This window comes from Equus asinus, chromosome 22, assembly GCF_041296235.1.
Source record: "Equus asinus isolate D_3611 breed Donkey chromosome 22, EquAss-T2T_v2, whole genome shotgun sequence".
Classification (NCBI taxonomy): Eukaryota; Metazoa; Chordata; class Mammalia; order Perissodactyla; family Equidae; genus Equus; species Equus asinus.
Window position 1 is genome coordinate 17,709,268 of NC_091811.1, and position 23,012 is coordinate 17,732,279.

General features: G+C 47.5%; 2 protein-coding genes across 2 annotated transcripts in view; both read right to left on the reverse strand.

Moving 5' to 3' along the window:
• The window catches only part of ANO2 (anoctamin 2), a 334,494-nt gene extending 329,552 nt beyond the window's left edge, over nt 1–4,942 (reverse strand). Inside the window, exon 1 of the mRNA XM_070494504.1 lies at nt 4,615–4,942. Within this exon, the coding sequence (XP_070350605.1) occupies nt 4,615–4,636 (22 nt within the window). The 5' untranslated portion in view covers nt 4,637–4,942. The remainder of the gene's footprint in view (nt 1–4,614) is intronic.
• A 3,232-nt stretch (nt 4,943–8,174) lies between these two features.
• VWF (von Willebrand factor) overlaps nt 8,175–23,012 on the reverse strand; it is a 153,957-nt gene continuing 139,119 nt past the window's right edge. The window contains exons 45-52 of the mRNA XM_070495034.1: nt 22,344–22,524; nt 21,564–21,604; nt 20,886–21,002; nt 12,415–12,513; nt 11,612–11,740; nt 11,051–11,090; nt 9,012–9,109; nt 8,175–8,502 (exon numbers count right to left, since the gene is read on the reverse strand). Coding sequence (XP_070351135.1) covers nt 8,314–8,502; nt 9,012–9,109; nt 11,051–11,090; nt 11,612–11,740; nt 12,415–12,513; nt 20,886–21,002; nt 21,564–21,604; nt 22,344–22,524 — 894 coding nt within the window. The 3' untranslated portion in view covers nt 8,175–8,313. The remainder of the gene's footprint in view (nt 8,503–9,011; nt 9,110–11,050; nt 11,091–11,611; nt 11,741–12,414; nt 12,514–20,885; nt 21,003–21,563; nt 21,605–22,343; nt 22,525–23,012) is intronic.

Sequence of the window (23,012 nt, forward strand, 5' to 3'; positions counted from 1 at the left end):
AAAGCTGTTATTTTTTTAAAACAACAAAATTCCTTGAACTGAAAATTACAATAACTAAAAAGAAAATTCACTGGATGAGCTTTACAGCAAACTGGAGAAGACAGAGAAAGGATCAGTGGAGTTAAAGACAGATGAATAGAAATTATCCAATCTAGAGATCAGAGGACCACAGATCGGAAAAAAGTGTTAACAGAGGCACAGGAGCCAGTGGGACAGCATCAAACAGCATGACATACACATGGTTGGAGTTCCAGAAAAAGAAGTGAATGAAAATACAGCAGAAAAATAATTGAAGAAATAGTGGCCATTTTCATCCTTACATTTGATAAAATACAATAACTTCCAGGTTCAAGAAGGTCAGCAAACTTGAGTAAGAAAAATACAAAGAAAATCGCACCTAGACATATCATAGTCAAACTGCTGAAAGCCAAAATTAAAAATGAAATCTTGAAAGCTACCGGATTAAAAAGATATTATACACAAATAAAGTAATGAATAAAATACAAATATGAATTAAGGCTGACTTCTCATCAAAACAGTGGAGACCAACATAGTGACAGCTAGAGTGATGAAAGGAAACAAAACTCTCAACCCATTATTCTATATCCAGTGAAAGCATCCTTCAAAAATAAGGGTGAAATAAAGACATTTTCTGTAAAAACACAAGCTGAGAGAATCTGTCACCAGCAGAACTGCATTTCAAGAAATGCAAAAGGATGCTCTTCAGACTGGCGGGAAATGATAACAGATGGACACTCGGATAAGAACTGCTCCCGATGGAGGGTCTCATATCCATTTCTTACATAGTTGAGGTTGAGAGCCACTGGTCTAAATGGATGACTAACCATTGAGTTTTCTGCATGCTATATGCCACTACTTTCCCACTTAGAAGTTTAACCCAATAGTTAGTTACCTAACGGTTTGCAAATAGCATTTTTTTAATACAATAGGGTGGAATGGACTAGAAAAAAATAAAGCGGAAATATCTCTTTTTTAAAAAAAATCAGAAACAGTATAATAAATGCCCATGTGATAAACAGTACTCTTTCTAAAAACCTACTAATGAAACTATAGCTCATTATGCTGGGCAATGTCTTATAAATATCACCAACATCACTGTGACTTTCTTCTTAAAGTTCAGTGTTGATAAATTAGTCCCCTTTTATTAGACAATGAGACAAGGTAACTTATTGTCTCTTTTCTGGACTGCCTGTCAAGATGCTCATAGGTAGGTTTTGCTCAATTACAGTAGCTATTCTTAGCCTAGGTTTTGCAATATGACAATATGCCCCAATCCTTCATTATTCGACATTTGTTAATTTATCCTTGCATTAAGTTTTATTTTATCTAGGTTTTCTTTTTTGTAAATTGTTTGATGATTAATAAATAATAAATAGAAATAGAAATATTTATCGGATACAGGCAAAAAGCAAAATGAGTTAAAAAGGAATTATGGCAAAGAATAATTACCAAAGTACTAAAAACAGGTAGCTTTTACTTTTATTATTTATTTATCATTAAATTTTTTTCACAATGGATGTGTATTATTACTTTTTTATTTTTTTAAAAAAAGCTATTTTTAATTAGCTTATGATGCATAACAACCATCAGTGACTGCCAGAAAGTAGGAATTACCCGTTTGTCAGTGAACAGTCAGAAGATGCGAGGGTAGTATGCTTTATACTTGTGTTTGCTAAACAAAGGGAGGATCTGACACCAGCTAATTGTGAGCATTGCAATTCTTTAGTAGTTTCAGCAGAAGTTAACCTAGAAGGAGAGTGGTCAGTCAGACAGACTTAAAAGTTATTTCCTTGAAGTTTTTGGAGAAAGAGCAGGATTGTCAATAGAAACCAAAGACCTCTAGTACATCTTGAAATACCTGCAGTATGAATGGAGCTAATTTTACTGGTGTGGTCTGAACAAGACCATGCTTGACCCCGCCTCCTCCTTCCCATGTCCCACAACAGTGGCTGCGGCTGCTAAAGTATGAAGATCATCCTAGGCTACCAAGAGTCTAGAATGTAAGGTCTTGACAGGGAGGTGTGTGCCGTTGTACAGGGAGCTGGGGCTCTGTAACTCCAGCACAGTTACATGGCATACAGTCAGGCTCAATAGATGTCCTCTCAACCGATTGGAGCCGCACTTAACAGGTGCGTAGTATCCAGATCAACAGAAATGATGATGAGCAAGGTTTGCTAGAGCCCACAAAGACACTGGGCAATTCGTCTGCCCACTGTGGTCACTAAGTCAGTTTCCCAAGTGTCCCAATCCTAGATGTGGAACTGAGGTAATCTATGCACATTAGGGCATGTCCCCAGTGCAGATCACAGTGGCACATTTCCTTGGGAGCTTGGTGATGACAACCAGCCTTCTTGCACTTGATCCCACTAAATAAACTAACCATGATGACTCCAGATTGGGAATATTGTCAAGGCACAGCCTTGCCTGGACTCTGACCTCAGCATTTACCTAACAGCCTTGCAAAATTAAGATCCCCCTTAAGGCCCCCATTGTCCCCACATTTCCCACCCCAATGTGCTGGCATCTACACTTCCTTCTAACGGCTTCTTGTGAACAGAGCAAAAGCAACAAGGTGAGGTGGTGGGTAAAACAAGTTTGAATTCTGACTTACTGCTTCTGTGACTATTCGGTGGTTAACACAACGTCACAGGCATATTTCTTAACCTCTCTGAACCTCAGGTTCCTCTCCAATGAAGTGGACTTAATACTGACCTCCAAAGTTGTTGTGAGCCAAAGCGCCCAGCACAGTGTCTGGTACACAGTAGATGCTTGATAAACACTAGTCTCCCCTTCCCCTTTGAATGCCAACGACACGTGCCGTGGCCTGAGATGCAAGACTCTGCGTCATCACCGCTCTCCTTGCTCACTCTACTCCAGGCCTTTGGCTTCCCCACTGTTTTTGGACAGCCCAAGCACATTCCTACCAGGGGTCTTCCACCTCTATTGGCTTTGCTAGATCATTCTGCAGATAGCGGCACGGTTTGTTCCTTCATTTAGTACAATCTCTGCCCCAACTCATCTCCTCAGAGAGGCCTTCCCTAATCACCTAATTACAAATAGAGACTGATTCTATTTTGTAACTAGAGGCAAGACGCTCATCTCTAGCTGTCAAATTTCTGTTCTACATGTGATCTAGGAACGCCATGCATAGGGTGGGACAAGCTTCTCTCAGCCAACAGAAGGGTCCACAGGATGGGTGGATTTCCAGAAAATCAGGTCCTCGCTACAGAAAATGAAAGACAAGCTCCACTTTAGGCCCCAACGCCTCTGGCTGTCTAGCCTTGCCCCACAATGGAAAATGGCAGAGAAGGTACACATAGAAACTGGACCAGAACCTGAGGCTGGTGTTAGGAACTCACCCCACCCCTCACTCAGCCTCTTCAATCAGCCAGCACACTGGCCCAGGTTCCTACATAGAGGCAACTCAGAGAGCAGAAGAGGCTCCTGGGAAGGACCACATGGGGTCCTTCGCTCCCAGAATGATGGGTGCCTGGCAAGACACAGAGAGAGAAGCAAATGGGTCCTGGATGCCCGGCAGCTGGGGCAGGGTGACAGCAGACAGCTGGGCGAGGGTTCTCATGTCAAGTCTCAAGAATAAAGTCCAGGCAATTGGAGGGGCCAAGAGTCTCATAGTCCTCTGGGAGAGCCCCCACCATGTCTATGATTCTCCCTCCACTTGCCACTTGCCATTGGGCTTAGAGCCAACTTTGCTCAATGAAAGCTTCTGTCCTGGACCAGGGTCCACATGGTCCCTGGGCATATCTCTCCACACCTGCTCACAAGGTCTCAGGACTGTGACTGACACCTACCTTCCAGTCCCTTCAGCTCATTGCTCATGCCAATGGAGGGGGCACCTTCCCATTTCATGCCTCTCTCAAGAACCACCAGAAACAAAACACCCAACAAAATCCCTGTTCTGGGCAAGGTCTCTCCCTCCCAAACACACCTGTGTGCTCAGTATAATTTGGGAGGTGCAGCAGAATAACGTCCTCCTCCCCAAACTCCGCCACAATTGCTTTTCCTCAAGGAAGAGCCCCTGGGAAAGACGTGTCTGTGTTTCCCTGCGCCTGACGTGCAACTGCTGCCATCCGCCCTTCTGGAGGGCAGGTGTGGGCAGGAGCCAGAGGTGACTTCCTAAAACTGAGCACAGCGCAGGGATGCCAAAGTCAAAGTTGCTGGGGGTGAATCTGAACCTCTGTCCTCAGCAGACTGTTTCTGAACTAAACTCCAGTTTGCTTGCCCTCAGACATGCTAAGCCAAACATCCAAGGACTTGTAACAAGGAGAGGCAAAATCGCAGAGGTAGGAAGCTGTAAGCCATCACCAACAAGCCGCCGCCCCAATGCTCTGCCTCCTGTCCTACCTTCTCTCCCCTTGATAAAAAACAAATGTGCCCGCAATTGCTCACTTGTCCTTCAGCTTCCCTGCTCTGGGGGAAAAGGGATCAGCTCTCAGCATCATCCCATCCAGGTTCACTGGGGGTCACCAATCCAAAGCACAGGAGTGAGGATGCCATCTCCTTCATCCCCAGGCCTTCTCCCTCCCACAACTTGCCAGATGCCCAGGACCTGGGACCCCAGCAGAGGAGACTCACCGTGCGGCCCCGGGGTGGCCATGGTGCGAGCACATAGGACAGGAAACACGACTGCCCCGCGGCTGCGCTCGCCGGACAGGCTTATTCCGCTTATTCCATCGCGGCTCAGCTCCGTCCGGACGCGCCCGCCCCTTGCCTGCTGCCGCCTCCTCTTCTCCTGTCCCTCCCCAGGCCACCTGGCCCCACGCCAACAGAAGCCGAGTCGGGGCTCCCCCGCTGCACCCTGGGCGCACAGGCGCTGGCAGTGCACAGGGAGTAAGGAGCGCCTTCCCACGGTCGGGGTGAGTCCAGGACACGCTCGAGTTAACGAAGCTGAGGGGCGAGTGAGTAAGTGCTGCCCGCTCTCCTCACCCCGGGGAGGTGCCACATAACCTGGTTCCCTGGTTCGGGTGTGAACATTCAGCCGGATTATCTCGTGAACAGTCTGGCTGATTAGTTTCCAATGCCGCGCGCAAAGCCTGTCCAGGGATTGCCCGGGCGGGGGAGGCTCCCTCCCACGGCTGCCTTCGCTCGAAGACCTCGAGCCAGCTGTCCCACCCTTCTCTAGACTAAAAGGAGCAGGAGCGGAGGAATCCTACACAGGGACGGCTAGGGCAGGAGGAGGGGCAGCAAGGGGCAGGAGGAGGGGCAGGTTTTTCAGGAGCTTCCCGGGGAGACCCCAGGACTGGGTCGGGGAGCAAGACTGTGGAGGCTCCATCCCAGAGAACAGAGGCGAGCCTTGGATGGAAGAGAAGACCTCCGAAGGGCCGTCCTGGGGGACAGAATCTACAATTCTAAGACGCCCTGAAGCTAAACAAGTTCATTAATACCAAGGACCGAAAAAATGAAAGGTATTCTGTGCAGGTTAAGCAGGCTATCTATTCTTCAGTGTGAAGAATATCTCCAGCACCCATAAGGTAGGCTGGCCGTGACTGCTCCCCACTTTATAGATGAGGAGCCTGAGGCAGGAAAAGGGAGTAGACAACAGAATGAGTCAGGAGTAGGGCAGAAGGAAACCCGAAAGCAGTCTGTCCCAACCCAGGGCTTTATTCTGGCCACGAGGAGTAATCATGGCTTAGGTCTACACAGCGCTCCCCCTCCCTCAGGCACCCTTCTCAGAGCGGGGCCCTGAGTGATTATTTATCTAACAACAATTCCACGAGGTAATTACTGCTAGTACGCCCATTTTACAGATGAGGAGACTGCAGCGTGAAAGGTCAAGCAACTTCCTCTAAGAGGAATGCCAGGATCTCAAAGCAGCGCCTGCTCTGAGTCTGTGCGGGAACAATCTTCCTTTGGACTCCTTTCTCTCCCAAACAGTGCTCCTCTCGCCACTCACTCCCAGGGACCCTCCTCCAAGTCTTTTCAGTGACAAGAGGGGCGGAAAACTTTCCACCATGGTGCCTTTATCCATTCCTTTTCTTCTCTCCCTCCAGCACTTTCTTAGTCCCTCAGTCCCTGTTGACTCCCTCCTTGAGACTCCCCCTAAAGCTCTCTCTTTGGGGGACCCTATCTCCACTGCTCTCAGGGTGGGCACGAAAGGGTCCTCAAGACCAGAGGCAGACCCTACCCTTGGAACACCTGCAGAGGAGGGAAAGCGGCTGAGATAAGCCCACCGTCCGTTTCTCCTTCTGCACCCTTTTTACCCTGCTCCCTGCCATTTTTTAAGTCAAAACAGGCAGTTTTTCTGATTCAAGTTTTTCTTGATAGTGAATTGTCATGTGAGTAAAGATGAGCAGAAATGCAGGCTGTGGAGGCCCAGGCAGTTGGAAATCGACACCTCATGCTGAAGAGGTCGGCTCCCTGCCTGCATCTCTCCGTGGCCGATGGCTCCCATAACACCTCGTCCCCAGACCCAGGGTTAGGCAATCTGTCAGGAGAGAGACAGGCAGTTCCCTGCCCCTGGATCTGCTTTCCCATAGGGACCTTAGAGGCCACTGAAAGTCGGACGCCGGGTGACGGATGGAGAGTTGACAGCCTTTGAATTATTGGGCAATTATCTAAAACTCCTATCCACTCTTCCTTCCCACTACCCTACTAAACTCCCCACCGAACCTACTCAACACCGTCCGTGCCGTTTGCCTGTAACATATCTTCCCTGGAGGTTAGTCCCCAGCAGTAAAAGAAGTGCTGGAGATCCAGAAAAGCAGCAGTCACGGGTTCCCATGACAGCAAGGACTGGATCTGCAGGCAAGAGGGAAGCGGTGGCTCTGGGAGAGCAGCCTGCGAGTTCTTCAGGTGCCTCTGTCAAGGCATCTAGGGTCTGAACCTGGCCCTGCCATCCAGCAGCTGTGTGACCTTTGAAAGTCACTCGAGTTCTCTGAGCTGCTTTCATCCTCTATAAAAGGGCAGGGGAGTGGCAGCGGGTCGGGTGATACCTAAATCCTTTCCAGCTCCATTATCCAGTGCTTTCAGTGAGTTGAGTCTCTCCTGTGTGAAAAGGATCTGGAATGAAAATCATTTCTCCGTCGAACTCCTGCTGCGCATCCAGGACACCCCCTTAATCCTCACGGTGTTCTCTCCCCCACTAGAGTCTCCGCCATCTTGCCAGCATGTGCACGTGAACTTTTTTCAGAAAGTTTAAGGAAGGACAATCTCTCCTTGAGAGTGACAGCACCTGTTAGTGATTTGGGGACCAGAGGAAGTTTGGTGTTATCTCCACACTCCCCCTTCCACTAAAGGATGTCTGGAGGGGGCAGGGACTTGTCATCCAGCATCCAGCCCAAAAGCAGCTCATTTCTTCCACCCCTTTGAACAAAGGGAATCCCTAATGCTCTGCCACTGATGGTAGCGACACTTGTGCCCCTCTTTGAGCTTTGACTCCCCATTTTTATTCTTGTCACTTCTTATATTACTATAGAGCAATTTACAGCTGCCCCCGACGCTCAGGCTTACTTTTACTTCCCAACCCCATGAGTGAGACTAACATTCCTATTTTCCAGATGAGGAAACGAAGTCTGAGCACCACTAAGGGGCTTATTTGAGGCCACACAGGTGAGCAAGGGCCACGTGTGGAACCAGGCCTGCCCCCTAGTCTGGGACTCACCCTCCCATGGCTGAGCCTGTGTGGATGGGACCATGTTCCTGCACCTGTCAGCACCCCGTTTGCAGGCCCCTTAGTCCTCAGCACCTCTCCCTCCCACAGGGGACACTGAGGGTACACCAGAACTTGATCAGCCAAGGGCTCAGAGAACCCCTGCACACCTGGTCGAACTCCTTCTCCAGAACATCAGCCACACTGACGAGAGCCGTGTCTGTCCTGGCAGGAGCCTGGCTCCAGGGCTGCCCCTCTGCTCTGCTCAGAAGCCCATTGCTTCCGAGATTAGAGAACCCAGTGTTCCTGACCAAATCCCCTTTACTTCAGGCCACTGAGCTGAGTTTCTGAGGAGAAACACTGTCCCCTCCCCACCCTGGGGAGGCAAAGACATCACTTTTTCCCAGAGGTGTCAGCACCTCCCGCAGACACTGGGGCTGGAGTGTTTGCACATGGGGCCTGTGCTCTCTCTCTAAGAACAGTCTCAGAACCCAAGCCCAGCCTACAATTGTTGTCTAAGCCTGGAGGACGCAGTGAACCATCAGCCTTTTGCAAGATGAGACATTGACCTTTATTATGGGCCCAGGGGGGCACAAGAGCAGAGCATGCAGAGGACCAGGCAGCACCCTGGCCATCAGGCCGCAGGCGGGTGACAGTGGGCGTCCACAGCAGCACTGGCAGTGGCCTCACGTGCTGCACTTCCTGGGGTTGCACGTGCACTGCATGGCGTTGAGGACCTCATGGTAAATGACGGAGCCATTGGTGCAGCGCAGGGGCACATGCATGGGCTGCTTCCGCGTCGGCGAGCAGCAGGAGCACTGCTCCTCCACATCCTCCATGTCAATGGAGTACACGGCTTTGCTGGCACATTTACCCTGCAACGGAGCAGAGAGAGGAGAGGCATGGCGATGGTGGAGAATCTTGGGGTGTGGAGAACTCAGGCAGCCTGCTTCCGCCGCCTGCCCTCCTCCAAGCAAGGCAGCCCTCGCCTTGCCCAGAGAAACCCAGGACAGCTGGGCAATCTGTAAGGGGAGACCTCAGCGAGTGCCTCCATCCGATGGCACCATCACACCCACACCCCCTCACTGCAGCTCCATGCCTGTTTGATTCTCCTTCAGGAAATGTAGCCCCCATCTTCCAGAAATCACTCTCCATTCTCTTACGGGACTTGTTATGTCTTTCCTCAGTGTTTTTTCTTCTGGGGTCAAAATTTCCCAGTTACTTCAATAACACAATTGCTTTAAAAAAAATTGCTTCCAGTTCCTTTCACTTCTCCTCTCTGTGACTTTTCCAGATCCTTCTAAAATATAACTAAAGAGATATCTCTAAACAAGGAGACTCAGCCCTCCCCACCCGGGCCTCAGTGAAGTCGGGGGCCCCTCACCTGGCAGTAATGAATGTCCACTTCCTCTTCGGACTGGCAGTCTCCCACTTTGACATACTGCAGCGTGGCAGTGATGTCCCTGCATTCGGGCGTCTCACCTACAGGACAGGGGAGAGGAGAGACCTGGGGCCTGGCTGGGTTCTGTAGAACATTCTCCACCCAGTTCCCTCACTGGGCTGGAAATAGGTCAATTTACTAACCAAATCACCAGACCCAGCAGCAGGGAGGGAATTCAGTTGTTCTGGTTCACCTCAGCTGCTCCCTGCCCCTCATATTCAGAGATATAGTTGTTGCTGGGTTTAACTCACTTAATGGGACAGCTTTAATTGCAAGAGGAGCCTAGAGTCACTGTGCTTTGAGGATGGAGATGGATGAGACTTGCTTTTATATAATTGTAGACTCTCAAAACCGTAATGACTGGAGCCATCCTTCATGCTTGTAACATATCCAGAAGCTAATGGGCGATGAAGTAGCCAATAAATATGATAGCTATCCATCCCTGCCTTTGGGTCAAGGAAAGGCAAAGGTCCTGGCCATGTGAGGGCCCTCACTGCCTCTGTGGGGCCCCTTGTGGAGTTTCCCTTCAGGTATAGCTGTCTCCAGGTAACCGGCATGGGTTTCTTCACATACAGGGCTAGTGGCATTCAGATCTGAACCTCTACTTGGCCACCAGAGAACTCAGATTTAATGCCAGCTCACCATTCCTTATCCAAACCCTGGGAGCTTTCCATTCTTGGATGCCTCCAAGTCTAAATCACCCCTAACTACACATTAGCCTGCTTCCCAGCTTCCAAATAATTCCAGTTTAAAGTGAGAGCCTACCAACTCCATAAGAGGATGAATAAGGAAAACACATTTAGGCCAAGATACTCTCTTCTTTCGCTGTAGATTTAAATCTCTGAGCATGGCTTACTTTCCCTATGAGGAGTCGCAGCCTCCTGAATGAGCTGACCAACAAAGGGCCCTTGTTGCTAGTTTTGCAGGTAACAGTCTCCTAACCAAACTCCATGTGCAGCGCGCCTAGAGAGAATTCATCTTCTCTGACAGTTTCCTGACTCCACGTTCTTAACCCATTCATACAGGAATCACAGAAAGAGATGCTTTCAGAGTGCCTTTCCTCAGGCTGCAGCTTGGTCACAGCAATTACAGGGACTGTCAGAGTAAGCCATCAAGAAAAGAAGGAATGATGGAACACTGGAGGTAATTCATGTGTTCACTCATCCTTTCTCTACCCAAAAATGAACATGAGCCCATGAACCCAAAACCAAAAGAAAAACTAAACTAAAAACAAATATTAGTCCAGGAAAGTAATTCTATATTCTGAGAATACAGCGTTAACACTGGGATTCTGAAAGTTACTTGTGCTCACGAACACAAGAATGTGTGCTAAGAATGCCGTCTAATGTGCAGACGTCTTGAGCCCGTCTCCAAAGCTCCTGCTATGAGCTATTAAGACCAAACAGTGTAGCATCACTACAAGGTCAAGAGGAGCTGAGAGTGAAGACAGGAGGTTAATGCACTGAGACCCGCCTTATGAATCCTCGAGAGGACTCTATGTTCCCTGCAGCCCCCACAGCTCACAGTGGGGGGCTAACGTTGGCCAACTGGTGGCTCCCCGTCTCTTCAACATAACTGTATGACACTCAGGGAATAGATGTGTATTGAGTGTCTGCTCTGTCACGATCAGGGACCAAGTGTGCCTGTCTTCAAGGAGCTCTGGTTGGAGAGAGAAGAGATTCTCTCATGATAGGACTATGGACAACCCAAGACTCTATGAGGGCAAAGGCAGATAAGAGGCTAGAGACAATAAGGAGTTTGGAGGAAAGAGAGGAGAGACTGTATGACAGGCATTGAAAGGGGACTGGAGCAAGCAGCAGCCTAACGCCACTCAGGGAGGGGTGGCACTTCCCTGCAGAACTGAACATAATGACTGGCCAGTGATCAAGAAGTATCTTTCTAGAATAAAGCTTACTCCACAGACCAGTCCCTGGACCTGGTCTCATGGGTTTCAAGGGACAAGCTATGGGTAATGTGCTTACACGTGTGGCAGCAGGTTCCTGGGACGCTCATGATTTTCCCCTAAAAAAACAGCAAAGTCCCACATTAGACACAAATAGTGGTCAGATTACAAGTCCCTCTTCAGGCTGATTCTTGGCTCTGGACTTAAGCCCTGAGCCTAAGTTCCCAGACGTAACCTGTGTTTTCCCATCACAAATGTGAGCAGAATGACCACTCTACCTGACCAGGCTGACACAACTTTGATTATCCTGAATTCTCCTCCAACTGAGTCATCAGGGTCATCATTCCCACGGGAGACTGGAATTCAGTTTGATCTCTCACCTTCCCATTCAAGGGTCACAGATTCAGTCTCCCCCCAAGGAAAGGTATTTTTTAAAGCATCATATAGTGCAGAGAGTCTGTCTCTCCACTGGGCTTTGATTTTGTAATTTCGTGGATTCTTAAACCAGGTCAGGGACCTCCCTTGGACACTAGGAAATCATGTCAGAGCTGGCCTGCATGCTGTTCAGAAGGACTCTGTTCTTACAGTCAAAGATGGAGACAGTCAAGTGGAAAGCAGGACCTGAGCTCCGACTACTCACTCCCTCGGCCAGGCATTTGTGTTCATCAAAGGGCGGGCAGCTCATGATCCTCTTCTCCCAGACGTACTCTCCTCTCTCACTGACCTTGCAGAAGTGACTATCACAGCCATCCTGGAGCATCTCATCACGCTGAAAAGAAATAGGGGAAGTAGGTAGAGACAGTGTTTGGGTTACAAAGCCGCTTCAAACTGTGACCTTGACTCCTGGGAGTCGTTGAAACAATTTGGAGGACTATGGGACAAGAATGAGACAGTATGAAGTCTCCATACCCAGAACCCAGAATAGAGGTGGAGTCCCAGTTTTACGACTTATTTACTGTGAATAGGGCTGCATAAATGTGAAGAGTCCCCAAACTCTCCTGAAAGCTTAAAAGCTTAAAGAATTAAGATAGAAAGAGGGTAAACTGGTTAATCAATAACTGAACTAGAGGTGAACTAGGGTATCACCGCCCAGCCCTACCAGCTAATTCTGGCTTTCATAGGTCAGACTTTGTTTCGCCCTGATTGCCTGTCCAGTCTCATAGACAATCGAGGCTGGGGAAAACCTTAAAGATCAGCCAACTCCAAATCATGGGGCCATACACCACCAACTACACTCTTGTCAAGAAAAGTGACAAAGTAACTAAATCAAAGAGAAAATTCTGTACCTTCTATAGATTATCCATCTTCTTTATAAAATCAGAAATAGGTGGGAAAAGAAGCCAATACTGACCCAACCTTAGTCCCTCTCTCTTGAGGAACAGATCCCAAAATAGGAAACCAGATGGTGATATGAGGGAACTCCTAAGTTCAACTTGCTCCCACCTTCAGTGTCATGGTCTGTCCTCCTCTTAGCTGAATGGTGCAAGCTGTAGGCAGACATCTCCCACAGCATTCACCTTGAATCTTCTCTTCCTTGTATCCCTGTATCCAGGAGAAAAAGCAGCCTTAGTTAACCTCCCCACACATCCCAATTGTAAATAGGCTTTTTTTCCAGCTTCTTATCTCTCCTATTCAGCAGTTTCACCTAGAGTTCAGAAAGTCAACATCCAACTCTTAACCAACCTTTGTCAGTTCTAAATCCCCTAGAGAGCGTTCCTTGTCCCTACATATGTATCTTACTCAAGTTCTAGCAGCCAGACCTATTAAATTAGACCTCTCTCCTGAGCTCCAGGTTTATAAATTGTTTACTTGACAATTGTGTATCTTATTGTCATCTCAAGACAGATACAGAATGCAACTTGATTTTCGTCCCAAATCTCATCCTTCTCCTGCCTTACCTATCTTGGTAAATGGTTTCATTACTCAGTTGCTCAAACCAGAAATTTGGGAGTCATCCTTGACTTCTCTTTTTCTCATCCTGCCACTCATCACCAAATCTCGCCAAAAATGCATTCAAACTCATCCACTGCTTGTCATGACCAGTGTCATCTGTCATCACCTAGTCCCAGCAATCATCATCTACCACTGGACTCTGGTAATAGTCTTAATTTGTCTTCCTACCTCCATTCTTGTCCCTGTACTGTAGGTCTCCACACAGCTGCTAGAATGACCTTCTTAAAATATAAATCTAGTCATGTCACTGTCCTGCTTAAAAACCATCAGTGGAGTTCAGCTTCTAGCAATGTCAGAGTAGCTTATATTGGACTGACCCTCTGCAGATAACAATTATAAATTCCTGAAAAAATATTTGAAACAATTGTTTAAAGGTATCAGATGGCAAAAATCAGAGATAAACGATACGTTATTTGATTCTTGAAAGAGGAAAGCATAATGGACAAGAATTATGCTTAAATGGCTTTTCCAGTGAGAGCAATCTGTACAGCACTGGACAGCTGGAACTTGGCCAGGAAATTATAGTTGTATTTGCCTGAGGAGTCAGAGGACAGAGCTTGAAACTGCTGAAATAGCTGGAAACTAAAGGGAGAAACCTCAGAAAAGAGGAAGTCAGGAAGGGAAAGCCCCCAAATCTGCATATAAATTCCCTTCAAATCCTTGGTTGGTCCCTGTATTATATATGCTCAGAAGAGCCTACAAAGAACCCAAGGACAAAATAGTCGGACAGCTGAAAGAGCTGGGCAGAAATTTCAGCTGCCACACACCACGGGGGAGCCAGAGTTTGGAGTGTGAATCCCACCAAGCAGAAGAGGCTAGATAAACACCTCAGGTTCCCATTGAAATTTCAGAAGGATCAAGCCTTTGGAGTAAAGACTATGTCTTAGGACTAAAATATTCACCCCTGGACTCAGAGAAATATTGAAATAGACCCTCCCTAAGGTAGTTTAAAATCTAGCCTTCTTTAGTTCAAGGTGAACCAGCACTAATCTAATCACCTACTAGAAGCAAACTTAATGTTCATCAGAGGAAACAGCAGAACTGAGACTCTTCAACACATCTTCCACCAGTGTCTAATACACAGTAAAAATCTTCATTGAAAGGAATGGAAAAATTTTATCTTCACTCAAGAGAAAAATCACTCAAGAGAAATAGACACACAAGTAACCCTGATATTGCAATTAGCAGGCAGGAATTTTTAAATAATTATGATAAATATGTTACAGAGTCTAGAGGAAAAGATAGATATAATGGGAAAAGAGATGGGGAAGTTCAGGAGCAACTTGGAAACTTAAAAAAAAAAAATCAAATGGAAATTCTGGAACTAGAAACATGGTACCCTAAATCAAAAACTCAATGGATTAGATTAACTACAGAGAAAAAAGGATTGGTGATTTTAAGACTGATCGATAGAAACTGTCCAAACTGAAGCACAGGGAGGAAAAAAGATTGGAAAAAATATTCAGAGCCCCAGTGACCAAAAGAATAGTATCAAGTGGTCTGATATACATGGAATTAGAGTTGCAGAAAGAAAGACAGGAGAGAGAAAATGGGGCAGAAAAAAAATTAAAGAAATAGCTGAAATTTTTCCCAATTTGATCAGAAAATCAACTCTCAGGCCCAGGAAGTTCCACGAATTCAAAGTAGGAAAAGTGTAAAGAAAACTAAAACTTATGAAAACCAAAGATAAACTGTTAAAAGCATCAAATTGGAGGGAGTGTGAGGGGTGGATACAAACAACAATAAAAATGGCAGCTAACTTGTCATCAGAAACAATGCAAGCCAGAAGACAATGAAATAACATATTTAAGGTGGTAAAAAAAAATAAAATAAAATAAACCCTTCCACCTAAAATTCTATATTCAGTAAATAAAGGCAAAATAAAGATATTTCCGGCTAAATGAAATCTGAGAAATATAATGCCATTTGACCCACACTAAAAGAAGTGCTAAAAGAAGTTCTTCTTTAAGTTGGAGAGAAATGATATAACGTGGAAATTCAGATATACAGGAAGGAAGAGCACTGGAAATTATAAATATGTAGATAAATATGAAATACCATTTTTAGTTCTTTTCTTAAATTCTATGAAAGAAAATTTACTGGTCAAAGAAAAAATAATAGCAATGTCTTGTGAATTTATCTCATGTAGAAGTAAACCGTGTGACAACAAAAGCACAAAGTATAGGAGAAAGAGCACATTATGCGTGCAGTGGGATATTATTCAATCAAGGTAGACTACGATAAGTCCAGCATGCCTATCATAATCTCTAGAATAACTATCATTATCTCTAGATCAAAATATTCTCTATTTTCACTCGTGATTTCTTCTTTGACTCATGGATTATTTAAAAGTACTTTATTTAATTTCCAAATTTGGGGAGGGAAGTGTTTCTAAATACCTTATTGTTGCTAATTTCAATCTAATTTAATTGTGGTCGTAGAATACACTCTATATGGTTTCAAAGTCTTGACATTTATTGACTTTTTTTATGGCTCAGATTTGGGTCAAGATAGGTGAAAATTCCACGTGTATTTGAGAAGAATGTGTGTCTGCAGCTTTGGAGTGTAGTAGTATATTATTCTCAATTAGGTCAAGTTGGTTGGTATAATTTTTCAAATCTTCTCTGACCTTTCTCTCTACTTATTTTATCAATTACTGAGAGAAAAACATTAAAATTACCAAATAAATATATGGATAAACCTATCTCTCCCTCTAGTTCTGTCGATTTTTGCTTCATGTACTAGAAACTCTGCTATTGGGTGCATACACATTTAGGATTCTCACGAAGGACCTACACTTTTATCATTATGAAACAACCTTCTGTATTTTTAGTAAGAGTCCTCATCTTAAAGTCTATTCTGTTTCGTATTAGTATACCTATCTCGGCTTTCTTATTTTTAGTATTTGCCTGGTATATCTTTTTCCATCCTTTTATTTTCAACCTGTCTGTCTCTTCAAATTTAAAGAGCGTCTCTTGTAAACAGCAAACTAGTTGGCAATTTCCATTTTTAATTGGGATTTTGTTATGCACATTTATATTTAATGTAATTATCAATATGGTTGGGTTTAAACCTATCATTTTGCTGTTCATTTTATTTGTTGTCTTCTCTGCTATTTGTTCTATTGTTAATTCTTTTCTATATTCTTTTGGTTTAATCAAGTTTGTTTTGGTTTTTTGTTGTTGTTGTTTTTTGCTGAGGAAGTTTTGCCCTGAGCTAACATCCATTGCCAATCTTCCTCTTTTTTGTATGTGAGCCACCACCACAGTACGGCCACTGACAGACAAGTGGTATAGGTCCGTGCCCAGGAACTGAACGCAGGTCACTGAAACAGCACGCCAGCCAAACTTAACCACTAGGCCACTGGGGCTGACGTTTTAATCAAATTTTTGTTTTTCTAGTATTTTATCTCCTCTATTGGCCTTTTAGCTGTATTTCTTTATGTTACTATTTTAGTGGTTACACGGGTTTATACATTTATTAAACCTCATCAAACTATATACTTAATATCCATGCATTTTATTGCAGGTAAACTATATCTCATTTAAAAAAACAAATCTTACAAAAATTTAAAAAATAAGACCTTCTATGGCTTCCCATGCATTTAAAATAAAATCCAATCTCCTTAGTATGTCCTATAAGGCCCGACATGGCTCTTTCCTAATTTTCTGACCTTATCTTATACCGTTATCCCCTTGCTCTCGACCATCCACCCCCGTGCATCTTCTAGGACCATAAACATGTCAACCTCCTCACCTGAGAACCTTTGCATGAGCTGTTACCTCTGCCTCAAATGCTCTTCCCCATGCTCTCTACAAACAGCTCTTTCTTGTTCTTTAGTAATCATTTTAAATATCATTCCTCAGAGAGGTCTTCCAAGACACAACGCACACACACAACACTCTCTCTCTCTCTCTCTCTCCATAACACTTAACACAACTTGAATTTTTCATTTGTCTGTTTATGGGTTTTGTCCCCCCCGAGAGGCAGATAAATTCCAACTCCATCTATGCTGCTCATCACCCTATCCCCAGCGCCTGGCACGTACCAGCCAGTCCTCCGTTCACAGAGGAGAGGGTGCAGCTAGGAACCCCTTGACAGTGGCTTAAAGTGAGAATCCTTCATTTACATCCACATTGGAAAAAGCAGCAGCTTCCAGACAGCAGGATTCCACTGTCTTGCAAAAATGCCCCCAAATCTGGGAGCTGACATAGGGTAATCAACTTTTTATTTTGCAAAGTAACAGTATTTTAAACAAAGTTAATAAAATAAAAAACCAAAAAGCTATCAGCTGTCTCATCATTGCAGTAAAATTACAGCTCTTTTAACTCTCCCCAACACTCCAAAAACAAGAGGAAGACAAGAATCTCAAAAATTTTTTAAAGAATAAATTTAGTTATGTGGGAAACCTACTATGCTGTCATTCTTTTTCTAATTTTGCCACATTTAATAATAACCACTTAGAGACTCCTTCACTGGGGTCTTGAGAGTTCTATCACTCTCCCAGGTCAGCTGGGAGCCCCGGGCAGAAGACTTGGTCCTCTCCACATGGCTCCCTTGTTCACTGCGTCACATGGGCTGAACGCCCCCCACCAGCAGGCAAGGTTTGGAGGCAGTAAGCTTGCTTAGAGACGAATTTGAACAATTTGCTACTCCTAAGTCAACCTTCTGAACTTGTCTTCAGGGTGCAGGCAGTAAAGAAAGCAACTGAGTACAGAGCTCAGACAAAAACTGGGCCCAGGCCACACATGCCCCTGGGAAGGATACCACTGGCAGTGTTTCACCCGTGAGCTTTAACTGTGTTTTCAAAAATGCACAATTCCCGGAAAGTATAGGACCGAGGTAAACGGCAGAGGAAGAAAAGAGTGAATATGAGTGGCCACAGCCAGAAGGAAATCAAATAAGGCTGAAATCAGGCAAGATTTCACGGGAGCTTGGATTTGGGGATTTTTTAGTGAGTGTTAGGAGAAGAGACCAGGAAATAGCCTCCCTCCACTCAGCAGGCCCAGGAGAGAAAAATGCACGAAACCTTTACAGGAAAAATGAGGGGGTGGAGGACAAATGGAGGAGGGGGTTGCAAAGGAAGGGACAGGGGTGGTAGAGGCAAAATCCACCCTCCAGAGAGGCAGAGAGCAAGAATAGGAAAAGAGAGAGGGGGTCGTGGGAGGAGAAAGAAGAGGAAGAAGAGGAAGAGGGGAGGAGGATAAGAGGAGAGGGCAATGACTTGGGAGGTGTGGTGCGGAGTTGGGAAGGAGGGATGACGGGAGAACGAGAGGGAGCAGGCAGAACCCACTCACAGGAGCAAACAAAGAACACAGACCCTCTGGCATGTCCGCTGCCCTGGAAGGTGACAGTGCAGCTGCACCAGGTGACAGGCTTTGCTGGAGCCCTGCTGGGCTTCCCGGCCACTGCTGACAGCGGTTTGTATTCCATGTCGCCGTACACACATGGAGAAGGGCAGAGCCGAATGGGCTTTGGCTGGAACAGCCGGTCAAGAGCAACCACTTCCTCCACCTGCCAGCCAATTCCCAGCCAGCCAGGGTTCACTTGTTTAGGTCTGAGCAGACAATTTGTCCTGCTCCCCCGACCGGTCATGCCCTGAATATTCTGCCTCGCACAGGTCTCATGGCCCCCTTTCATAAATTGCATCGGCTGCTCAGGGCCCTTCAGTCTTCTCTCCCCTGCTGCTCTCCTTCTTTCTACTTCTTGCTTCTTTCTGCCAGTCTGTGCCCCATTCCCCTTCCTGGAAGGTCTTCTACTCTACATTCAACCCATTGCTCAAGGTCAGCGCGTGTGTCATGACCTCCGGGATGCTTTCTCAATGTTCCATGTCAGGGTGACCACTCTTCCTCCTGCTTTCCTTGAGAGTTCATCTGTCATCCTGACCACCCACCAGCACAAACCACTTTCTGCTGGTCTCCTCTTAGGTATAAGCATCGTCTCCCCTGGCAGCAAATGAAGGACTCACATCTCCAGTGATGCTAACACTCCAGTCTGATGTAGGCAGTTCAAGCAGACCTACCTAAGCTGAATTCACTGAAGCTCCCACCTGCAGGAGCCCTCACTGAGGCCCTTCACGGCAGAGGAGCATGTCAAGACCAGTTAAGGATGCTGAGCTAGAATGGGGGCAATTGAGGCAGTTTTCAGCAAAAGTTGAGAGATACAGAGAAGGAGGGCTAATCTAGAGGTTCTCAAGAAGAAGGAGTGGGTACACTGCCCTGGGGAGATATGAGAATTTTAGAGGAAAGAAGAAAGAGTACACAAACCAAAAGGGGCCATGTATTTTAAAATATTTAGAAACCTATATCTACATGGATCCTAAAGCCGGATTTCCATGGAACCAGAGCAGGTCACCATGCTGCCTCTGACCACCAGAGGGCGCTGGTAGAGTCTGCAGACCGCACCCCCCCCCCCCCCCCCCCACCAGAAGCTCTGTTGCAGGACAGGTTGGTGTGGACCTCCCTGCGGTGATCCTGGTTCAACCGACCTCCAGGGTAAAAGGGATGCCACAGACTCCAGACAGCATTATTTCATCCCCTATGCGTGCCCAGATGCACTCAAGGGGAGTTGTTACACGCACACACACATGCACCTAAAACCCTAAAACATCAACTGGGATTTAACCAAAAAAAACCAAAAACACGTACTTAGTGGGCTTCTTTCTAATTGAGGCAGGAATGTTCTCTTTGGACCATTCTGTCAGCAAGAGTTGTCCCCTATAGACCCACTCACTCCACCCACATTTTATTAAGCCCCTACTTAGTGACAGTGTGCCCAGTGCCAGGAAGAACACAAGTGCAGAACACTCCCTTGTCTTCAAAGGCACAGAAAGCCCCTGAGCGAGTGTTCCTCGTCCCTGTCCCCACCCCCTCCTTTTGACCCCTCACCCTCGGCCCCCCAAGGACTCTGCCCCAGGCTCCAGCCCAGCCTCCCTGCCACCTCCCAGAGAGGAGGGGAGGAGCCTCCGACGGGGCCATCTGAAAGAGCTCCTGCTACACTCCATGCATCTTGCCCACAAGAGCCTCCACCAACTCCGTTCCCTAACACAGCAGGAGCCAGGCACAGGCGGCCGCCTGAGGTGTCCCCTCAGCCTTAGGTCCAGCTCTGCGAGTGGGCTAAGAGCCACACTTAAAACAGCGACATGCCAGGTTTTCTCCACCAAACTAGAAAGACCGATTCCGCTTCTCGGAATCCAGCCCCAGAAGGTATTCAGAACAAACATAATCACCGTGACCTGGCAAAAACAGAGTGAAATATTTTAAACCACCTAAATGTCCAATAATAAAAGCACACGTTGAGGCACATCCATTCCAAGGCATATTGGGTAGAACCTTGCCCATAGTAAGTGTCTCATAAACATCTGTTGACTAATAATTTTTTTCCTGAGGAAGATTAGCCCTGGGCTAACATCTGCCTCCAATCCTCTTCTTTTTGCTGAGGAAGATCGGCCCTGAGCTAACATCCGTGCCCATCTTCCTCTATTTTACATGTGGGACGCCTGCCACAGCATTGCTTGATGATCAGTGTGTATGTCCACGCCTGGGATCTGAATCTGTGAACCCCGGGCCACCAAAGCAGAGCACACAAACTTAACCACTACACCACCAGGCCAGCCCCTTGACTAATTAATTTTTAATGTTTTCAAAGAATAGTAGTGATGTTTCTTAAAATGTTGTACAAAAAAGAATATGGAAATGTAAATATGGTATCATAAGCCTTGCAAATAATGTTTATTTTAAAAACACCATAAAAAGGGTTTAAAATTTACAAAACTAAATTATAATTATTTCTGATAGACACAATTTGGGTGGGTGACTTTTAGTCTGTTCGTTACCATTGTCAAATATTGTCAATAACCAGAAAATCATGAAAGCTTTATTTGAAGACCCCAGTGAGGTCCTATTGCTTGGGTCCCACAAGTACCAGTCCATCCCCTGGGTGCCTGACAGACCCTCTCTTACCAGGGGGCACGCCTCACAGGTGATCTTCCTGCACTCCAGCTTGAAACCAGAGATGGCCCCCACCTGGACGGTGCAGCGGCAAGTGGTGCACGGGTCAATCATGAGGCTCCTGCCGGGCTGGAACCAGAGGCACGAGTGTCAGCCCCCCAGCACCCCGACCCCTGACCTTCCCACTTGCCTCAGCCCCAGAAGCTGTCTGCCTTACGAGTGGGGGCCCGACCACCCGTGGCAGCCGTGAGCCACCACCGTGCCACTCCTCCTGTCTGCAGTGGCCGCTGCCTGCCCGCCCTGCCACCTCCAGTGTGGCAATGGGAAGAGTGAGGGCCTTCATTCACGCCAGAGAGGGGGCTGGAGCAGGAGGAGAAGGGGCAGATTGAAATGTGCACCATGACTGCAGAGCGTTTCTCTGTACATAGAAGAAATGCTCACATGCCTGGGGTGGGAGCCGGGAGATGACTGACAGATAGCGGGGCCCCGCGCTAGAGAGTCAGGAAGACTGTGGGGGCCTGGGCTCCGGGATGCCTGGGAAGCCCAGGCGGCGGGGGAAAGTGCGGCTGCGGTAGGTCTCCCTGGCTCCTCTCATTTCCACTTTGGAACGAGCTGCCCACCCTTCCCACAGCATCCCCATTCCTGCTGCCCCTCCTCCCCCCTGCCCTGGAGAAGAAGGCAGCAGCTCACCCCAATGATGGTGCCATTGATCATGCAGGCCTGCACGGGCTCTGGGGGAGAGAGAAGGGGGGGCGTCAGCGTGCAGAACACATGCCAGCAAAACCCCGCACGCAGCCACTCCCTCCAAGGCCGTCTCCTCCCCGCTGGGCCCCTCTCCTACATCTGCCTGTGCTTCTCCCCACCCACCCCAGCGCGCGGGTCCCACTGCCAGAGCCCACGGCGGCCTCGCGTCCCCCAGGCCTGCTGAGGAAGGGCAGGCTGCCTTTTCCTTCCACAGGATCCCTGTGCGCCTTTAGGGCTTGGCCCTTGTTGAAGTGATTTACACTTAAGGGGTGAGTGGGAGGATGTTTGGGCTCATGAAGGAATGAAATTCTCCTCTAAAAACGTTGAGGCCCAAGATAGAATCATGCAAAGAATCCAGAGCAGGGGGTGGTGCGTGTTTGCTCTTGTCTATTTGTTTGCTGGTGGGGTTGGGGTGGGAAGCTGGAATTCCTCCCCCAGCAGAGGGGACACAGCGCTGACCAAGAAGGTGTCTCTAGAATCAGAGAGGCCTGTGGTCAACCCCAGTTCCACCCTCACTAACTCACGTGAGCAATGGAGGTGCGAACAGAACCTGCCTCGCAGGGCTGTCATGAGGCCACACGAGACAATGGTATAAAACCATCACCAAGCACCGAGCTGACCTTCAGGAAGTCGCTGCATTTCTCGCATCGTATCTGCTTCCTCACAGAAGCATGAGTAATAGATGGGAAAGAGGCCTGAAGATGGGGCCGGGACGGCATGCCTTACCGCAGTGACAGCTCGGGCAACACTCTGAGGTCCTGCAGCTCAGCTGGAAGCCCGTGGGGCAGGTGGTGACATCGAGCTCGGGGCAGGAGACGTTCCTCTGCTGCACGAAGACCTCCTCCTTCACTCGGACGCACTCGTTGATGAGGCAGGGGTTCTCAGGGGAGGCCCAGTGAGAGCCCACCTGTGGTTAGAAAACCAGCGTTGGGCAGGGCTGGGACCTGAGGTCCCAAGGGGGATGCGTTGCTCTCTCAGGGAGCCAATGTGGGCCCTGGAGATGAGCCTGGGCTCAATGTCTAAGTCCCTCCCACAGGTAAGGCCCACAGAGGGAGTGAATGGTGCTCATCCCAGGTCCTTCAGTGAGTCTGGGCCAGTCGCCCTGACCAAGACCCTAGCTCAGAGTTATGTGTGCTCCTACAGACGTGGTCCTCAGCCACCCGAGGAAGCACCTGAGGGAAGCCTGGGGGCCTCCCTTCCATCCTCAGCATCAGCTGTGAGCTGAGCTCAGAGACTCTCAGGCCCTCTGACCAGGAAGCAGCAGCATGGGCTGGCATGGGGAGAGGAGGAAGGAAAACTCAACCACTGCCCAGCCTGGGGCCACTTCCCACTCATGTGGGGAGACAGCAGGAGACAGGGGATGCTGGTGTCTGACGCCTACAGCCCCACAATCTG